Source organism: Sciurus carolinensis, chromosome 8 (genome assembly GCF_902686445.1).
Source record: "Sciurus carolinensis chromosome 8, mSciCar1.2, whole genome shotgun sequence".
Taxonomy (NCBI): Eukaryota; Metazoa; Chordata; class Mammalia; order Rodentia; family Sciuridae; genus Sciurus; species Sciurus carolinensis.
In genome coordinates this window covers 146,412,952-146,430,642 of record NC_062220.1, presented here as the reverse complement: position 1 = coordinate 146,430,642, position 17,691 = coordinate 146,412,952, and the positions used below count along the sequence as shown (strand labels likewise).

The following is a 17,691-nucleotide window of genomic DNA, read 5'->3' as shown; positions in this document are numbered from 1 at the left end:
CAGCAATGAAGGGAAACTACTTAGGTGGTGGTGGGAGGTTCAGAAAGGGCAACCCATGTTTGTTTACCTTTCTCGATTCATGATATCTGTTCTGCTTTGGGAGTATTTCCTGTCTACAAATTTTAATGCAATTTACCATGATAGTAAACATTAACTATCACATTTAATGTTGGCATTAACAAAAAGATGTATGCTACACCTAGTAACTGCATGAGAAATTTCTCTAAAAGCAATCACAAAGTACAACTGGGACACAGAAGTCATTTGAGGATCACCTTTGAATTTCATTTCTCAAAGACTGCATGGGTGCTTTGTCCTTTTCTCTGAAACACCTGCCACTCAGCTACTGTCAGAGGAAGCTTTGGCTTGTTTATTTCAGTCTGCTTTTAACATGTTTGATAGATTTCATTTAGGTTCATAATTTGTGAGAGTATTTAGAGGGGTTATTTTTCCCTTTTTAATTCTTTTGGCCACATTGATATTTCACTAGAACATTAGCCATGTTATGATATAATTTGGTGATTGTCTCTTGCCAGAGCTGGCTTTATGTGCTGGGGCAGAAGAGATCCGATAGCTATGTTCTGCTGGAGCATTCTGTGAAGAAAGCAGTACATTTTGGGTTACCGGTAAGGCTCATCTTTCTGTGAGATTGTTTAAATAAGTGGCGTTGCGCCTTTGTCTCTCTTCCCACCCACCTTTGTCATGAACCAGTGATAGGTTTAGGACGGGTATTATGGCGTATGGTTTTATTCTTGGTAGTTTTCTGCAACTTTATTAACCAAACTACTAAATTCTGTTTGGTAGGTTTCTCTCTGTTCCCTTTATTAACAACATCTGTGGAAGCTCTATCGATTTGTTAAAAGATCTTTGTTTAGTTTATTGAGCAACATTTACTTAGCACCTAGACACTTAGAAAAATTTTTAGGAAAGGTGTTTTTTTAGTGGTGCTGGGGATCAAATGAGGGCCTCACAAGTGCTAGGCAAGCACTACCAGTACCAGCCCAGGGAGCTTATTTTTAAACCAGGGATTGGCAAACTTCACAGCCTATGGGCCAGATATGGTGCTCTGCCTGCTTATATATTGCCTTCAAGTTAAGAATGGATTTTGCATTTTTAAATGGTTGGGGAGGAGGGGAGAAATAAGTATGCAAGAGAAACCAAATATGGCCTGTGAAACTTAAATTATTTGCTTTCTAATCCTTTAGAACAAGTTTGCTCATCCTTGTTTTAAACCATAAACAAAGCCAGGAACCAGTAGACCTGTTAGGCAGATTTGTCCTTTCTCATTTTGAGTGACAGGGAAGGACCTGAGTTATAGTCCTCAGTGACCTATACTGAGGGTGTTACTAGGGCATAGTCTGCATCCAGGAAGTAGTAATGACTGAATTGAGATTATTGCTTGAAGAACCTCATTCTGTCTCAGAAACATTTACCACAACACTAGATCATAGGAAGTAGGACTGCTTAAGCATCTGTCTTAGAGTTTGCAGCAATCTTCAGTAAAAATGAAAGCCATTATGTATAGTGATTTAGCGTACATGCTTGTTAAATCTGTAAATCGTCCATGTGATTTACTTCTGAGAAAGGAAACTTACATGGAAGAAAGGAAGTGGCTCCTTGAAATAAATGATAGATTTCTTAAGTACAATTTTTGCTATGGATTTAAGCTGACTCTTTCTAGTTGAGCTTTCATCCCTGAAGATTATACCAGAAGTTAATGAGAAGATAATTTGTTGCTCTTGATAGGCATCCTCTTTTGATCTCCTATAACCTAATGTGCCTGGCACTGTTTGACATATTATTTCATTGTAATCCTTACAACAATTCTTTATGATAGGTTTGATGCCCATTTTACAGATGAGGAAGCTGAGGCTTAGCTAAGAAGCTAAGTGACTGGCCCTAAGTCACACAGTAAGTAGCAGAGGCAGTGATTAAGTCCAGGTTCACCTAATGCCAAAGCCCTGGCTCTTTCCCATGTATCCTCTGCTTCTTTTCCAGCCCTAGTTTTTCAGCAGCACATCTCACATGGGTCAGGGTTAAGGTCAGGTTGTAGGTACTTTCCTTTTAAGTAGAGCTGTCACTGTGCATGTGCTGAAATGTGAAATCCACCACATTTCTGAAGAGCAAAGCAAATTCTGTCATGTAATCTCTATCTTGGGTCGTGGGTATATCTGTCCCCTTAGTACCTCGCCTCCCTGGGAATACAGTCCCTTGTTCAACAGAGAGCTTTTGCTGGGAAGACGGCCAACAAACTGATGGATGCCCTAAAGGACTCTGACCTCCTGCACTGGAAACACAGCCTGTCGGAGCTCATCGATATCAGCATTGCCCAGAAAACGGCCATCTGGAGACTCTATGGCCGCAGGTAGGTCTTTAGGCATACTGCCAGGACCATGGCGGTGTGAATCCTTTAGCAGGAGCTAGCTCACTGGTTCTACGAAAGGCCAGACATACAAGGTTTTCTTTTTCTTTTTTTTTTTTTTTTAAACCACCTTTGGAAGTGTTTATGTAGGGGATTAGATAAAATGCTTTAAAACATTTTGTAGTTTGCACGACCTCTGCAAAGTTTTTTCCCCGTGCACGTTATTTGCTCTTGCCATCTGCTCTGTGAATAACTGGTGGGTGATCTCCATTGTGGTTTGCACATCTGATCTGCCCAAGATCACAAATGTAGTTGACCAGTGTCTCAAACACAGGTCCTCTGATCCCAAGCACTATGCTCCTTTGCTTTGAGATAAGAGCCTCTCTTCCAGTTCGCAGGTTGCATGGCCTTCCTTCCCCAAGTTGAGCATCCTCCATTTCCCGCAGCTGTTGTGTAGAGAAAGTTGTTTTTTCTGTTACCCAAGGTGTTTTCTCTGGAATGTTTCTAGCCTCATGTTTCCTTTTCCACTTAGCCACCTTTAACTTGGAAGTAAACTTCTGAACTAGATTGTAACCCTGGAGCCCTGTCACTAGTTCACCTCTTACCTAGACAATCTGCTGTTTCTAGGAATTCAGTGATGAAAGGAAGTGCCTCTTTTACCAGTCTTGTTTTTGTATTTCAGATAATTTTTTGGCACGGCGTGCTCTGAAACAGCTGCCGACACTGGCCACTGCTTGCATTGCCAGAGCAGCCGGTGCCAGGATGGCATCGGGTCTGCATTTACCCGTGAAACCTAATTAGCATTCTGTGACCTCAGGGGAAATCGAGGGTGGGGAGGTAGGGGGTGGGGGATCTGGGAACTTGGAGCTCCCAGCTCTGCTGTAACCACTCCATGTTTCCTTGGGGGCCTCACATCCAGGATGCTTTTCTGCTCTCCTTGACCTGAGGGCAGGAGAGCTGGTGTTGGGAGGTAGCTGCTTCTATATGGCCTGAGCCTGCAGAGGGATTAATTTCCTTGCGTTTCTACTCAAGATAACTGTAGGTTATGGCCACGGGGTAGTCTGGGTCTGCTGTCTGAAGGGACATCCTGTTCCCTCTCCTCACCCAGCACTATGGCGCTGCAGCAAGCCCAGATGTTGCTGAGCATGAACAGCCTGGAGTCAGTGAATTCAGGAGTGCAGCAGAACAACACGGAGTCCTTTGCTGTCGCGCTCTGCCACCTTGCAGAGCTGCATGCAGAGCAGGTAGGCAGGTTGTGTTAACCTTCTGTCTCTGTGACAAAATACCTGAGATAATCAACTTAAAAGGAGGAAAGATTTATTTTGGCTTATGGCTTCAGAGGTTAACCTATGGTCACTTGGCCCTATTTCTTTGGACCTGTAGTAAGTAGCCCGTACTTCAGAGCAGAAAAACAAAGTAGAGAAGTCTCTACCTCATGGTGGTTGGGAAGCAAAGAGACAAGGGCATATTGCATTCAAGGGTACACCTCCAGTGACCTAATTTTCTTCCACCAGACTCCATTTTCTAAAGGTTCCACCACCTCCCAGCAGCACTACAGGCTGGGGACCAAGTCTTGTAACATATGGGCCTTTGGTGGACATTTCATATCCATATTGTAGCACAGGTGGTAGGGCCAATATCCTTCTGGAGAATGGAGGATGTGCCACTTCTTTAGTGCTTGAGAAAATAACTGGATGTGTCTTGGACAGGTCTCGTTGGTGTTGGGTGAGTTAGTGAAATCCCACCTATGGAAAAAGATTTAAAGGTGGAGTCTATAAGGTCTTTCTTTGACATCAGTGTAGGGAGTAAATTCTATTCTGAAAAATAGAATAAAAGACTGGGGTTGTGGCTCAGTGGTAGCTTGCTTGCCTAGTGTGTGTGGGGCACTGGGTTCAATCCTCAGCACCACATAAAAATAAGCAAGTAAAATAAAGGTATCATGTCCATCTACAACTAAAAATCTATTAAAAAAATAGAATAAAAAGGAATCATTGAAATGTGAAATACAGGTGTGTGTTTATATGAAAGGGGAGAATACCTAATGTATAGCTAAAATGGCAATAGCTAATGTTTGTTCACATTTGTTCTGTGCCAGGCCTGTGCTTTGTTCTTTTATGTGTGGGTTGTGTTACAGAATCCTTCCAGTAGCTTCACGAAGTGAAGCTGTTTCACATAACAAGAAACCGAGGTCTATAGCCACTCCACTACTAGTATGTGTCAGTCTGCTCTCCAGTCAAGTCTGGTTGCCCCAAAGAAGAGTGGTGGGAATTAGACATAACCTTGACTTACAGCCCAAATGATTTTACTTGATTCTTTTTAAAGGGGATGGATTAAAGCATCTCTCATGCTGTGCTAGCAAATTTCCCTTTGGTGAAATGTTTTTTGGAGGGAAAGAAAGAGATCAGGGAAGCCTTCTCTCTCACTGAACGTACTGTGTCTATAAGCACATTTCCATGATCACATTCTTTTTCTTCATAGTTTTGTGGTGTCTGTTATTGTTCAGTTGTATCATAATGCTCAGTATTCCCGCATCTGCAACATACAGGTCTCAGGGTGGTTTCTACCCTTTCCAGAAGTCTAGAAAACCTTCCCCTCTACTGAACGTATTTGAGCATTTTACAGTCCTTTTAGTAACTGGGCTCTGACTCTTGGGTGCCACTGTGCCCCTGGGCTGCCTCCTTCCTGTGCCTGGGGACACATCTCGGGCATTCTCAGGTCAAGAGAGCACAGACCAACTGTGCTTGCGCTTTATTTTTCCTCAAGAGTGTTGCATGTCCACCTCTTGTTTTTCCCTCTTAATGGCATTGGAACTTTCAGTACCACTCTTTTTCTCTCTGTGTCCTGGTTAAGTGGAGCATTTGGTAATGAAGGAGTTAGTGAACACTCAGGTGTTTGGAGTGAGCCTCCTGTGACTTTATCCACAGCTTATTGAGAAACAGTTATTGAGAAACAGTTCACGTGCCACTTAATTTACCTTTAAAGTGTTGTTTCAGGACAGTCCTTTTCTTCCCTTCCTTTGCCTGCCTTAGAGTTTTCTAGTTTTAGAACATCAAGCATGTGAGTATGCTCCCTGGGTTGATGATGACTGCCACATCTTTAGTTACACAGGTTAGATTTGCACCTGTGAAATTAAGCTTGGCCTACAGTGGAGGAAGCAGCTTTATGATGAATCTCTGTTTTGTTTCCTTTGCTTTTCAAACTCATCTCCAATAAACTGCATGCTGCACTGTGTTGTGGTGTGGCAGTGCTTGGGTGGAACCTTGGGTGAACCTCTGAACTGCTTTTGGAGCTCCCTACTGCCACCCAGAGCGGGTGGAGTGTGTTCTTTTTCTAAGGTTGTCAGCCCCCTTTGTTTTCTCTGAGCAATTTCTGGGTCCTCTCTTAGCCTTGGGAGTAGCAGGGTACAGTGGGAATGTTTTGGTTGTACAGTGAAGGGCCTCTCTGCTTGACCTGAAGTGGACAGCCCACCTCTATACCCTTAGCTCCCTGTGGTAGTCATGAAAATAACTGGCAAGCCTGGACGATTAAGACCAGCCTCCTGGCATATCTGTTATCCCAGCCACTTGGGAGGCTAAGACAGGAGGGTCACAAGTTCAAGGCCAGTATGGGCAACTTAGTGAGACCTTGTGTCAAAATAAAAATGGTTGGGGTTGTAGCTCAGTGGGAGAGCAGTCCTGGTTCAATCCCCAGTACTGCCAAAATGAACAAACAAAAGGTTGGCCGGTTAAAATCAAAAGAACATAAATATTAACATAAAATGAATCTTTTCAGTGTAATTTCCACTTATAGAGAGTGCATTACCTAATAAAAGTTGGACCAAATTCAAAAGCTTTGGGGGTTGATAGTATATGAATATAAAAAAGATAAGTAGTATTCACAGAAAAAGCATAAATGGCCAAAAATCAGTTTCAACCTAGTTGTTGAAGAAATCAAACAGTGGAATAGTAGTTTTCAATATCAGATAAGCCAAGATGCAGAACTACTGGGGAAAAATTGAAGGGATAGTGTACTGGTACGGGAGCAGTACAGCCGTACAACTCTAGAGGGTAATTGGTAACATATCGAAGAACTTAAAATTCCCATCAATCCTACTTCTCTGGTTTAATCCTAAGGAAATGATTGGACATAATGCATCAAGATATTCATTGTAGTATTTTTTAAATAGAAAAATTAAAAACAACCAAAATAGCTAAACCTAAGAGGTTATTTTGATGTACCATAAGTTATTTGCCTAACAAAATACTATGATAATACAGATATATGGACACTGGAAAGATTTATTTATTAAAAAAATATTGAGTGACTACCATATTGGTAGTGTTATACATAATTGACAAAAATAACATATATAAGTATTTTGGGAATATTTATGTATGTAATATGTATAAACATAAAAGAAGCCTAGAAGGAGGTATGCCAAAACATTAACTGTGATTAGCTTTCTTGAAATTAAAAGAAACATGTCTTATATGTATAATTTTTTAAAGTTTTTGGAAATGAACAAAATTCATTAGAACCTTTAAAAGAGTGACCCTTTGAATATGCAGTTTGACATTCTGCCTAGAGTCTTCTCACTGGCTATGTGAAGAGTGAGGGATCACATGGACCTGCCTGTGGTGTGCAGATGTGATTTCAACATGGGTTGTGTGAGTCAAATCCTGTCCTTTGATTTTAGGGCTGTTTTGCCGCAGCTGCTGAAGTGTTAAAGCACCTGAAGGAACGATTTCCGCCTAATACACAGCATGCCCAGGTAACGTCATGACCTCGCATGACATTGGATTTACTTCTGAAAACAGTGTTTTCACCATAACAGAAAGCAGGATATTCTAGAATGTTCCCTCATAAAAATAATATTGGACTAAAAGGGAAATTGTCAAAGGACACATAAAGGATGATGTTATTTATTAGAACAAAGCTCAAAAAAATATAGGTTCCCTGGTTTGGTGGTATAACCCAATAATTCCAGCACTGAGGCAGGAGGATTGAAAGTTTAAGGCCAGCCTGAACAATTTAGCAAGACCCTCTCTCAAAATAAAAAATACAACGGGTTGGGGATGTGGCTCAGTATATGAGACCCTAGGTTCCATCCCTAGTGCCACAAAACAAAGACCCAAAACATACAGGCTTACGCTGTGAGTATTTAAGGTATACATGACATAAAAGAATAGGAATAGGAATGGGAATGGCAAAAATTGACTGAGTGCTTGCTGTGGAAAAAGTGAGAGGGAAATAGAGTTTGCAAAGGACTCCAATAAGATGTCACAGTACAGTTGAGGTTGTGGCTCAGTGGAAGAGCACTTTCCTGGCCTGTGTGAGGCACTGGGTTCCATCCTCAGCACCACATATAAATAATAAATAAATAAATAAATAAATAAATAAAGATGTCACAAGTATTGGAAGTAAATAAAACAATGTGTGAGTCAGTCAAGTTGATCGGTGACACGTATTTGTTAAATGTTTGTTGTTTTGTTCTTCAAGCTTTTATGAAAGCTTGAAATATTATAACTTTTCTTTAATCTCAGAAAAGAATATGTGTGAATTATTGTAAGGATATTAGCTGTATAAGCCATAATACTTTTATATCCTCATTGATAATAATGTTAACATTTGTCATTAATTTTTTTTCTTATTAGTTATGGATGCTATGTGATCAAAAAATACAATTTGACAGAGCAATGAATGATGGCAAATATCATTTGGCTGATTCACTTGTCACAGGAATCACAGCTCTTAATGGCATAGAAGGTGTATATAGGTAAGAAAGTTGGGAAATTCCAATCCTAGAACAAAATAATTTTTAAAGGGCTTAATTTTACTGCATTTTTATTTGTTTTCTGTATGCATTGGTTTATTTTAGCGTAAGAAAACGCTTCTTTACAGAAAGTAAAAAATTTCGATAAACAAAATGAAGAAAAAAAAATATGTCCCAGAGATAGTCACTAACACGTGATAACTATAATTCCAAACTTTTTTCTTGTGTTCTTGTGTGTGTGCATATACACACTTTTTTTTTTGGGTGCTGGGAACGAACCCAGGGCCTTGTGCTTGCAAACCAAGCACTCTACCGACTGAGCTATTTCCCCAGCCCCTTTTTTTTCTTTCTTTTAACAGAAATTAAAATTGGCAGTTTTCCCCTTGGGAGGTTACAGTCTAACTGAGGAAATACTCACCCCTGAAGTGGCTATAGTTAAAAAACACTTGGAAACAGCAGCATAATCACTTGTGTTTATTTTGAATCTGTTTCAGAAAAGCCGTTGTACTACAAGCTCAGAATCAAATGTCAGAGGCACACAAGCTTTTACAAAAATTGTTGACATACTGTCAGAAATTGAAGAATACAGAAATGGTGATCAGGTAAGGGGTCTCTTGTGCCTTTCTTGGAGGTGGTGTGGTGGATCTTCTCATCCTGTGTTTTCTGCTTTGTTGTCAGTGTCCTGCTGTCGGTGGCAGAGCTGTACTGGCGATCCTCCTCCCCTACCATTGCGATGCCTGTGCTCCTTCAGGCTCTGGCCCTTTCCAAGGAGTATCGGTTGCAGTACTTGGCCTCCGAAACTGTGCTGAACTTGGCTTTTGCCCAGGTAAGCTGATCTCTGTTTTTTTGGGTTTTTTTTGGGTGCTGGGGATTGAACCCAGGGCCTTGTGTTTACAAGGCAAGCACTCTACCAACTGAGCTATCTCCCCAGCCCCTGATCTCTGTTTTTATAACACATTTGTGCTTGAGAACTAGTGAGTCTGTTACTACTTTTTGGTACTGAAAAGAGTGTATTGAGCTTTCAGTTGTTAATTTTGGAGTCTGGAAAGGAAGCCTCCACTTGCAAACCCTTCAAGGACTCCTGTAGAGTTGTGAACCTGTTGACAAGATGACACTTTTCAGCGGCACTGCCTTTCCTGATATGTGTGTTAAGTAAAGGGGACTCCCCTCTTCAGGGAGGATACTTCCATCATATTAATTACACAGAGCCATGCTTGGTGTATCATCAAAGGAATGTGAATATAGAGAAGAGGTCCAATGGCCCATGCCTCTAATCCCAGCTAATTGGAGGTTGAGGCAAGAGGATCACTGAATCAAGGCCAGACTAGGCAACTTAGCAAGACCTTTTCTCAAAATAAAAAAAGGCCAGGGATGTAGCTCAGTAATAGACCACCCTGGGGTTGGATTCCCAGTATGGGGGCCGGGACGGGGGAGGAAATCAGGTGTATGTTGAAAGTTGTTTTATTTGGTTGGGTTTTTTTGGTGGGGGGGCAGGGCTGGAGTCTCTTGAATGCTAACTAAGCAAATACTCTACCACTGACCTACTCCCCTAGTCCTACAAATTTTTCAGAAGCAAATTATATTTTGTGTGTGTTTTTCTCACCTGGTAAAGTCCATGATGGACTCTGTTTATTCCTGTCTGTATCCCTTGATACCTAGCAGGACCTACACCTAGTAAATATCATTGAGCTGTTGAATCAATCTAAAACCCACTTGAGGCCAGGTATGGTGGCACATATTGTAATCCCAGTGATTTGGGAGGCTGAGGGAGGAGGATTGCAAGTTCAAGGACTTAAGCAATTTAGTAAGACCCTGTCTCAAAAAAAAAAAAGGTGGAGGGGCTGGGGATGTTACTCAGTGTTAAAGCAGGAGGTTAAATCCCTGGTACCAAAGAAAGAAAGAAACAGGACTCACTGAGGAATTGGCTAAAGCAGAGGTTCCTCAGACTAACTGTACATTAGAGTTATTGGGGAGATTTTAAAAATATCCACATACCTTGGCTTGCCTTGGAGCTTCCGGAGTTAGAATCTTTACGGACAGAGTTAGCAATCTGTTCCTTATAAGCCAGCTTCATCAGTGATTCTTATTTCTTAATTAAGATAAATTTACATAATATAAATTTATCATTTTTAACCATCAAAAAATGTACAGTTCAGTGATTTTGAGAATATTGACAGTGTGGTATTACCATTGTAACTACTACCAGAGTTATTTTCATGAGACTAAAAGGAAACTGTATGTATTAAATAGTCACTCCTGAGTCCTCCGTGTTTCCCATCAGCCCTTGGCAACCACTAATGCTTTCTATTTCTGTGTATTTGCCTATTCTAGACATTTCACTATGTGGCCTTTTTGTGTCTCGCTTCTTTGACTTAGCAGACTGTTCTTAAGCTTCATCCCGCTTAATGTCCACGGTGTGTAGAGACTGCATTTTGTTTGTCCCTGCATCAGATGATAGACACTGGGTTGTTTTCACCTTCTGGATATTATGAATAACTGCTCTTCACGTTCAAGGGGAAGTTTTTAAAAGTTTGAGTACTTGTTTTCTGTTCTCTTGGGTAGACACCTCTCAGAATGGAGTTGTTGGGTTGTATAATTTTATGTTTGATATTTTTTTTTTTTTTTTTTTTTTTTTGAAAAACTGCCAAAATATTTTTGGCACAAATGGTGTTAAATGGTACATAATGACTGCATCACATCATTTTATATTCCGATCGGCAAGGTCAGGATGTAATCTCTGCAGTCTTGCCAGTGCTTGTCATTTTCTGTTTTTTATTGCTGTCTCCTTCCTAGTGGAGTGACATCTCATTGTGCTCTTGTTGTTGACTTCCCTTGTGACCAGTGATGTTGAGCATCTTGTCATGTACTTATTGATCATCTGAATATATTCTTTGGCAAAATGTTTATTCACATTCCTTGCACATTTTTTTAAATGAGTTTCTAGTCTTTTTGATGTTCTCTTATAAGAGTTCTTTGCATATTCTGAATTAGACAAGGTTCTTATCTGATACCTGATTTGCAAATATTTTCTCCTGTTTTGTGAATTGTCTTTTTGCTTTCTTGATAGAATCTGTTTATACATAAGTTTTTAATTTTGATAAATTCCAGTTTACTTTTTTTGCCCCTTTCTTGATATCTAAGAAATTACTGCCAAATCTGTTGTCATGAAGATTTTCCCGTTTTCTAAGAATATACTTTTAAAACTTCTGCTTGGGTCTTTGGATCATTTTGAGTAAACTTTTGTGTGTGGTATGAGGCAGGGGCCCAGTTTCATCCTGTTGTGTGTAAGGATCAGCCATCATAGCCCCGTTTATTGAAAAGACTGTTCTTTAGCCAGTAAATGGTATTGGCACCTTTGAGGAAAATCAGTTAATCATACATGTATAGGTTTATTTCTGAACTCTCAGTTCTATTCCATTGATCTATACCAGTAGCACCATGTTTTGATTATTATAGTTTTGTAGTAGTGGTTTTATTATTTGTTTTTGAAGTATTGGAAATTAGATGTAGTAAATTTAAAATCAGGAAGTGAGACTTCTAACCTTGTTCTTTTTCAAGATCATTTTGGCTACAAAGTGTGCTTAAAATTCCACATTAATTTTAAAATCATCTTGTCTGTTTTGTAGAAAAGGTAGTTGAGCACTTGCCTTCTGTTCTTAAGACCCTAGATTTTATCTCTACCCCCGCCCCCTCCCCCTGCAAAAAAAAGAAGTTGGTATGGATAGGGATGCATTTGAATCTGTAGATTAGTTTAGAGAATATTACCTTTTTTTTTTTTTTTTTTTTTTTTTTTTTTGTACCAGGGATGCTTAACCACTGAGCTACATACCTAGTTAGCCCTATTATTTTTTATTTTTTTTTAGAGACAGGGTCTCAGTTACTTAGGACCTCACTCAATTGCTGAGATTAACTTTGAACTTGTGATCCTCCTTCCTCAGCCTCCCAAGCTGCTGGGATTAGAGGCATGTGCCTGACATTGTTACTATTTTTTTTTTTAATAATTTTTTTAGTTGTCGATGGACCTTTATTTTTATGTGGTGCTGAAAATCAAATACAGTGCCTCACACATGCTAGGCAAGCTTGACCACTGAGCTACAACCCCAGCCTACAATATTACTATCTTAAACTTGTCTTTCAAACTATAATTTATTTTTATTTTTATTTTTTTGTGGTACTGGGGATTGAACTCAGGGCCTTGTGCTTGCGAGGCAAACACTCTACCAGCTAAGCTATCTCCCCAGCCCTCTTTCAAACTATAAATACGGGATGTCTTTCCATTTATTTATGTTTTTAAATCTTTTCAATAATGTGTTTTCTAGTTTTCAGTGTAAAAATCTTACACCTACTTGGTTAAATTTATTCTTTTTTTTTTTTTTTTTTTTTTTTTTTTGGTGCTGGGGATCGAACCCAGGGCCTTGTGCTTACAAGGCAAGCACTCTACTGACTGAGCTATCACCCCAGCCCCCCAATTTATCCTTAAATATTTTTATGCTATTGTAAATGAACTAATTATTATTATTGTTTTGGTGGTATTTGGAATCAAACCCATGTCTTGCAATTGCTAGGCAAGCGTTCTGCTTGAACTGCATCCCCCACCTCCTTTTTTTTTTTTTTGCCTCTGCAGTGCTAAGGATCAAACCTATAATCTCACACACATGCTGGGCAAGTCTCTACCACTGAGCTGCATCCACAGCCTAAAATTTTTTTTTTTTTTTTTGGTTTTGGATTGTTTATTACAAGTGTATGTTGATCTTATGTTCTACAATTTTGCTACTTAGATAGGTTTTAGGGGATTTTTAAAGGGTTGTCTAAAATCATGTGATTCCCAAATACAGATAGTTTTACTACTTCTGTTCCCATTTGGATGCCTTTTCTTTCCTTTTCTTGCCAGATCGCTTTGGGAGGAACATCCTTTGAAGGAAATGTTTGACAAGAGTGTACATCCTTGTCTTGTTCCTGATCTTAGTGTGGAAGCTTTTAGTCTTTAATCATTAATATGATGTTAGCTGTGGGTTTTTCTGTGATGCCCTTTATGTTGAGGAAGTTCCCTTCTATTCTCAGTTTGTTAAGTGTTTTTGTCATCAAAGGGTGTTGGATTTTGTCACATGCTTTTTCTGTCAGTTGAGATGATCACATAATTGTTTTTCCTTCGTTCTGTTAATATGGTACATAACACTGGTGGATGTTTTATTTATTTATTTTTATGTGGTGCTGAGGATCAAACCCAGTGTCTCACACTGCTAGGCAAGTGCTCTACCACAAAGCTACAACCCCAGTCCCTGGTGTGCTACTATGTTCTTGGGAATTTTTGCATATATGTTCATATGGGATATTGATCCACAGTTTTATTTTCTAGTGATATCTTTGTATGGCTTTGGTATTAAAGTAATAATGGCCCTACAAAATGGGTTAGGAAATGTTCCTTCCTCTTTTGTTTTTGGGAGAAGTTTGAGAAGAATTGGTGTTAAGTCTTTAAAAGTTTGGTAGGGTTTGCTGGTAAAGCTGTCTGGTCCTAAATTTTCCTTGTTTGGATTTTTTTGTTGTTGTTTTGTTTTTTTGTTTTTTGTAGTTGTAGTTGTAGATGGAAAGAATGCCTTTATTTTGTTTGTTCTCATGTGGTGCTGAGGCTCCAATCCAGTGCCTCATATGCTAGGCAAGTGCTCTGCCACTGAGCCCCAGCCCCAGCCCTCCTTTTGGTTTTTGATTTGATTTCTTCCCTTCCTTTCTTGCCTCTGCTCACTGCTGCTGCCACCACTTCTTCCTTCTCTTCCAATTTCTTTTCTTGCCATAGGTCTCTTCAGATTTCTTGTTCTTTTTGAGTCAGTTTGGTAGTGTGTGTCTTTAGGAATTTGTCTGTTTTATTTGGTTTTATTTGTTGGCACATAATCATTCATAGTATTCCTGTATGATCGTTTTTATTTTTGTAAGGCTGTTTAAATCCCCACTTTGGAGCTGGGGTTGGGCTCAGTGGTGGAGCACTTGCCTAGCATGTGTGAGGTGCTGGATGTGATTCTCAGCACCACATATAGATAAGTAAATAAAATAAAGGTCCATCGACAACTAATATTTTAAAAATAAATAAATAAATCCCTATTTTTATTCTTGGTTTTTCTTGTATTTCCCTCTTTTTCTTGGTCAGTCTCAGTTTGTTGATTTTGTTAATCTCTTTGAAGAACCAGTGTTTAGTTTTATTGATTCTCTGTTGCTTTCCTATTCTGTATTTTGTCTCCATTTCCATCATTATTTCCTTGCCTGTGTTAGCTGTGGGTTTAATTTGCTTTTCTTCTGCTACTTTCTTAAAGTGGAAGATGCTAGGTGCGGTGGCCTTTGCCTGTAATCCCAGCAGCTTGGGAGGCTGAGAGGAGGATCCGCAAGTTCAAAGCCAGTCTCAGCAACTTAACGAGTTGCTAAACAACTCAATGAGACTCTATCTCTAAATAAAATACAAAAAAGGGCTGGGGATGTGGCTCTGTGGTTAAGTGCCCCTGGGTTCAATCCCCAGTACCCCCTCCCCGACAAAAAAAAAAAAAAAAAAAGTTAAAAGTGGAAGATTAGCTTACCGATTTGAGATCTCTCTTGATTTTTTGTTTTGTAATGTGTGTTTTGTAATAGTTATAAATTACCCTGAGAACTACATCCCGTGAATTTTCACTTCATCCCATAAATTTCAAAAGTTGTTCATTGTATGTCATGTATTTATATATGTCTCAGAGCATTTTCTAATTTCCCTTGTGATTTTTCCTTGGGTTATTTAAGGATATGTTGTTCCAGGTGCTTTTGAACTTCCTAACTTCTTTCTGTTATTTTTTTCTAATTTCATTTCATGCAGTCATTTTATGATTCCTTTCTTTTTAAATTTGCCTAGTTGTTTGTCTGCCGTGTGTGAGGCCCTAGGTTCAGTCCTAGCACCACACAAAAAAAAGGGGAGGGGGTTTCCTGTTATTTTTTGGCCTAACAAGTGGTCTCTTCTGGAAAATATTCCTTGTGTCCTTGAGAATTTGTATGCTGATATTATTGAGTTATGTGCTTGACAGATGTCTGTTTAGGTCGTCTGGTTCCTTACTGATCTGTCTACATTTTGATTGAAAAGTGAGGTATTGCACTCTTCAGCTTTTATTGTTGAGTTGTCCATTTCTGCCTCCAGTTCTGTCCATTTTTTGACTTTGTGTATATTCAGACTTTGTTTTGTATATAGGTTTGCAGTTATAGCTTGATAAATTGATCCTTTCATAAGCATATAATGTTCTCCTTTGTCACTTATAGCAGTTTTTGACTTAGGTTATTTTGCTTGATATTAGTATAGAGACTTAGTTCTATTTTGGTTACTGTTTGCATTGAATATTTTTTTGTCCTTTATTTTCTACCTGTTTGTGCCTTTTAATTTAAAGTGAGTCTCTTATATACAGCATATAGTTGGTTAATTTTTAAAAACCAAATCTTTCAATTTCTATCTTTTAATTGGAGCATTTAATCCATTTACATTCAATGTCACTCAGTGTTACTTTTAATTTGCTCTTTGTTTCTGTATATCATATTTACTTTGTCCCACAGTTCCTCCATTATTGCTTTCTCTTGTGTTAAAGAGATGTTCTCTACTCATTATTTCAATTCCCTTGCCATTCTTTCACTCTACACCTTTCAAGTTATTTTCTTAGTTGTTGCTCTTCCCCCAGTGATTGATAAGAGTTCAAACTCTCAGAATCACCAGTCTAAAGGATATCAGTTCTGAGTCTTTTTGTAAAGACAGAACTTTTCCACAGTGCGAGTGACCACTCCCTACTGTAGGAGTGTGGTGCCTGCTGTACTGCAGTACACGTCATGGAGGAAATAAGCCAGAGTCATTCAGGAGGACAGCCAGAAACCACGTCCTCCCAGCAGAGGGTGGCGGATGTGGTGTGTACAGTGCCATGGTGTTTCTTTTCAGCTCATCCTTGGAATCCCAGAACAGGCCTTAACTCTCCTCCACATGGCCATTGAGCCCATCCTGGCTGATGGGGCTATTTTGGACAAGGGCCGTGCCATGTTCTTAGTTGCGAAGTGCCAGGTGGCTTCAGCAGCTTCCTATGATCCACCGAAAAAAGCGGAAGGTAAGAAACTATTAAAAGATTATTAGGTACTGTCATTGAAGAAAGTTTCTAAAGTTCAGGACTCAGAAAAGGAAAAGACCGTTAAATTGGGGTAAGTTCTAAGTGTTCACAAATATTTTTTAAAGTTTTATGCAGCATTTTAAAGTGCTTTCAAATGCATGTTTAGTAGGAGGATTAAGGGTAAATGATTGGTAATTTTAATCTCAGAGCCAAGGTTAAGGCTAGAGATCAGGACTAAAATCCTGCTTTAAAACTTTACTAAGGGGACTGGGATTGTAGCTCAGTGGTGGAGTGCACTGAATGAATGAATGAAGTTAGTTAGTTATTTGTGTCCATCTACAACTAAAAGTATTCTTTAAAAATACCTTACTAAGCTGGTCATGGTGGCGCATGCCTATAATCCCAGCACTTTGGGAGGTCGAGGCAGGAGGATCACAAGTTCAAAGCTAGCTTGGCAGATTAGCAAGACCCTATCTCAAAATAAAAAATAAAAAGGGATGGGGATGTGATTCAGTGGTAAAATGCCCCTGGGTTCAATCCCTAGTACCAAAGAAAAAGAGAGAGGGAGAGAAAAAGAGAAGAAAAGAAAAACATTGAGTAAATGTATGTGACCTTTTACCCCCTCTGTCAGCTCTGGAGGCCGCCATCGAGAACCTCAATGAGGCCAAGAATTATTTTGCAAAGGTGGACTGCAAAGAGCGAATTAGGGACGTCGTTTACTTCCAGGCCAGACTGTACCACACTCTGGGGAAGACGCAGGAGAGGAACCGGTGTGCAATGCTCTTCCGACAGCTGCATCAAGAGCTGCCCTCCCATGGGGTGCCTTTGATAAACCATCTCTAGAGAGGACATCCCTGCTGGCCAGAATATAAGATGGACTTTGCTCCACCCTCCATGTCAATGTGCATCCATGACACCCTGTCTTGTTAATAAACTATGTTCTGATTGGTTGGTCTTTTTTGATTGCTAAAAAGTACATATTTTTAAAATTCCTTTTATTTCCTTTTGGTAGCAAAGGACGCCATCCTTTAGTTAAGTAACAGCTGATTTGCCAGCCTGTTAGTGCAGGTGTCTTAGATTAGGTTTTCTCTGGGCAGAACTGCTGGTATTATAGGAATTGTGCACAGTGCATCTTTATATAAATCTGTTTACTTTATGTTCACAGGTAGGAACTCTCTGGGGAGTGGGCAGGTCTCCCCAGAGGCTCAGTGCAGGTTTTCATGAGGCTTGAATTTCCTTCTGAAAGGAAGGAAATTTTATGCAGCATATGAAGTGTTTTCACATGTATGTTTGGTAGGACGGTTGAGGGCAAATGAATGGATTTTCCTTCCCTTTTAGTTGGCCCAAGTTGGGCTGGTGGCTCACAGGTACTCATGAGTACATGTCCATCCCAGAGGTCAAGGACAGGGGAGCTGAGTGTATAGCTCAGTGGTAGAGCGCCTACCTAGCATGCTGGAGGCCCTGGGTTTCATCCCCAGCAGTGCAAAAAA

The 17,691-nt window shown here is 39.7% G+C and overlaps 1 protein-coding gene across 2 annotated transcripts in view; it reads left to right on the top strand.

Moving 5' to 3' along the window:
* The window catches only part of Anapc5 (anaphase promoting complex subunit 5), a 38,335-nt gene extending 21,186 nt beyond the window's left edge, over nt 1-17,149 (top strand). Inside the window, exons 9-17 of one of the 2 annotated variants that reach the window (XM_047560942.1) lie at nt 537-626; nt 2,223-2,365; nt 3,471-3,606; nt 7,038-7,112; nt 7,996-8,117; nt 8,609-8,716; nt 8,793-8,940; nt 16,039-16,201; nt 16,833-17,149. In XM_047560942.1, the coding sequence (XP_047416898.1) occupies nt 537-626; nt 2,223-2,365; nt 3,471-3,606; nt 7,038-7,112; nt 7,996-8,117; nt 8,609-8,716; nt 8,793-8,940; nt 16,039-16,201; nt 16,833-17,044 (1,197 nt within the window). In that variant the 3' untranslated portion in view covers nt 17,045-17,149. Of the gene's footprint in view, nt 1-536; nt 627-2,183; nt 2,366-3,470; nt 3,607-7,037; nt 7,113-7,995; nt 8,118-8,608; nt 8,717-8,792; nt 8,941-16,038; nt 16,202-16,832 lie in introns of both variants that reach the window. The other variant, XM_047560941.1, reaches the window with a different exon arrangement.
* Nucleotides 17,150-17,691: the final 542 nt, after the last annotated feature.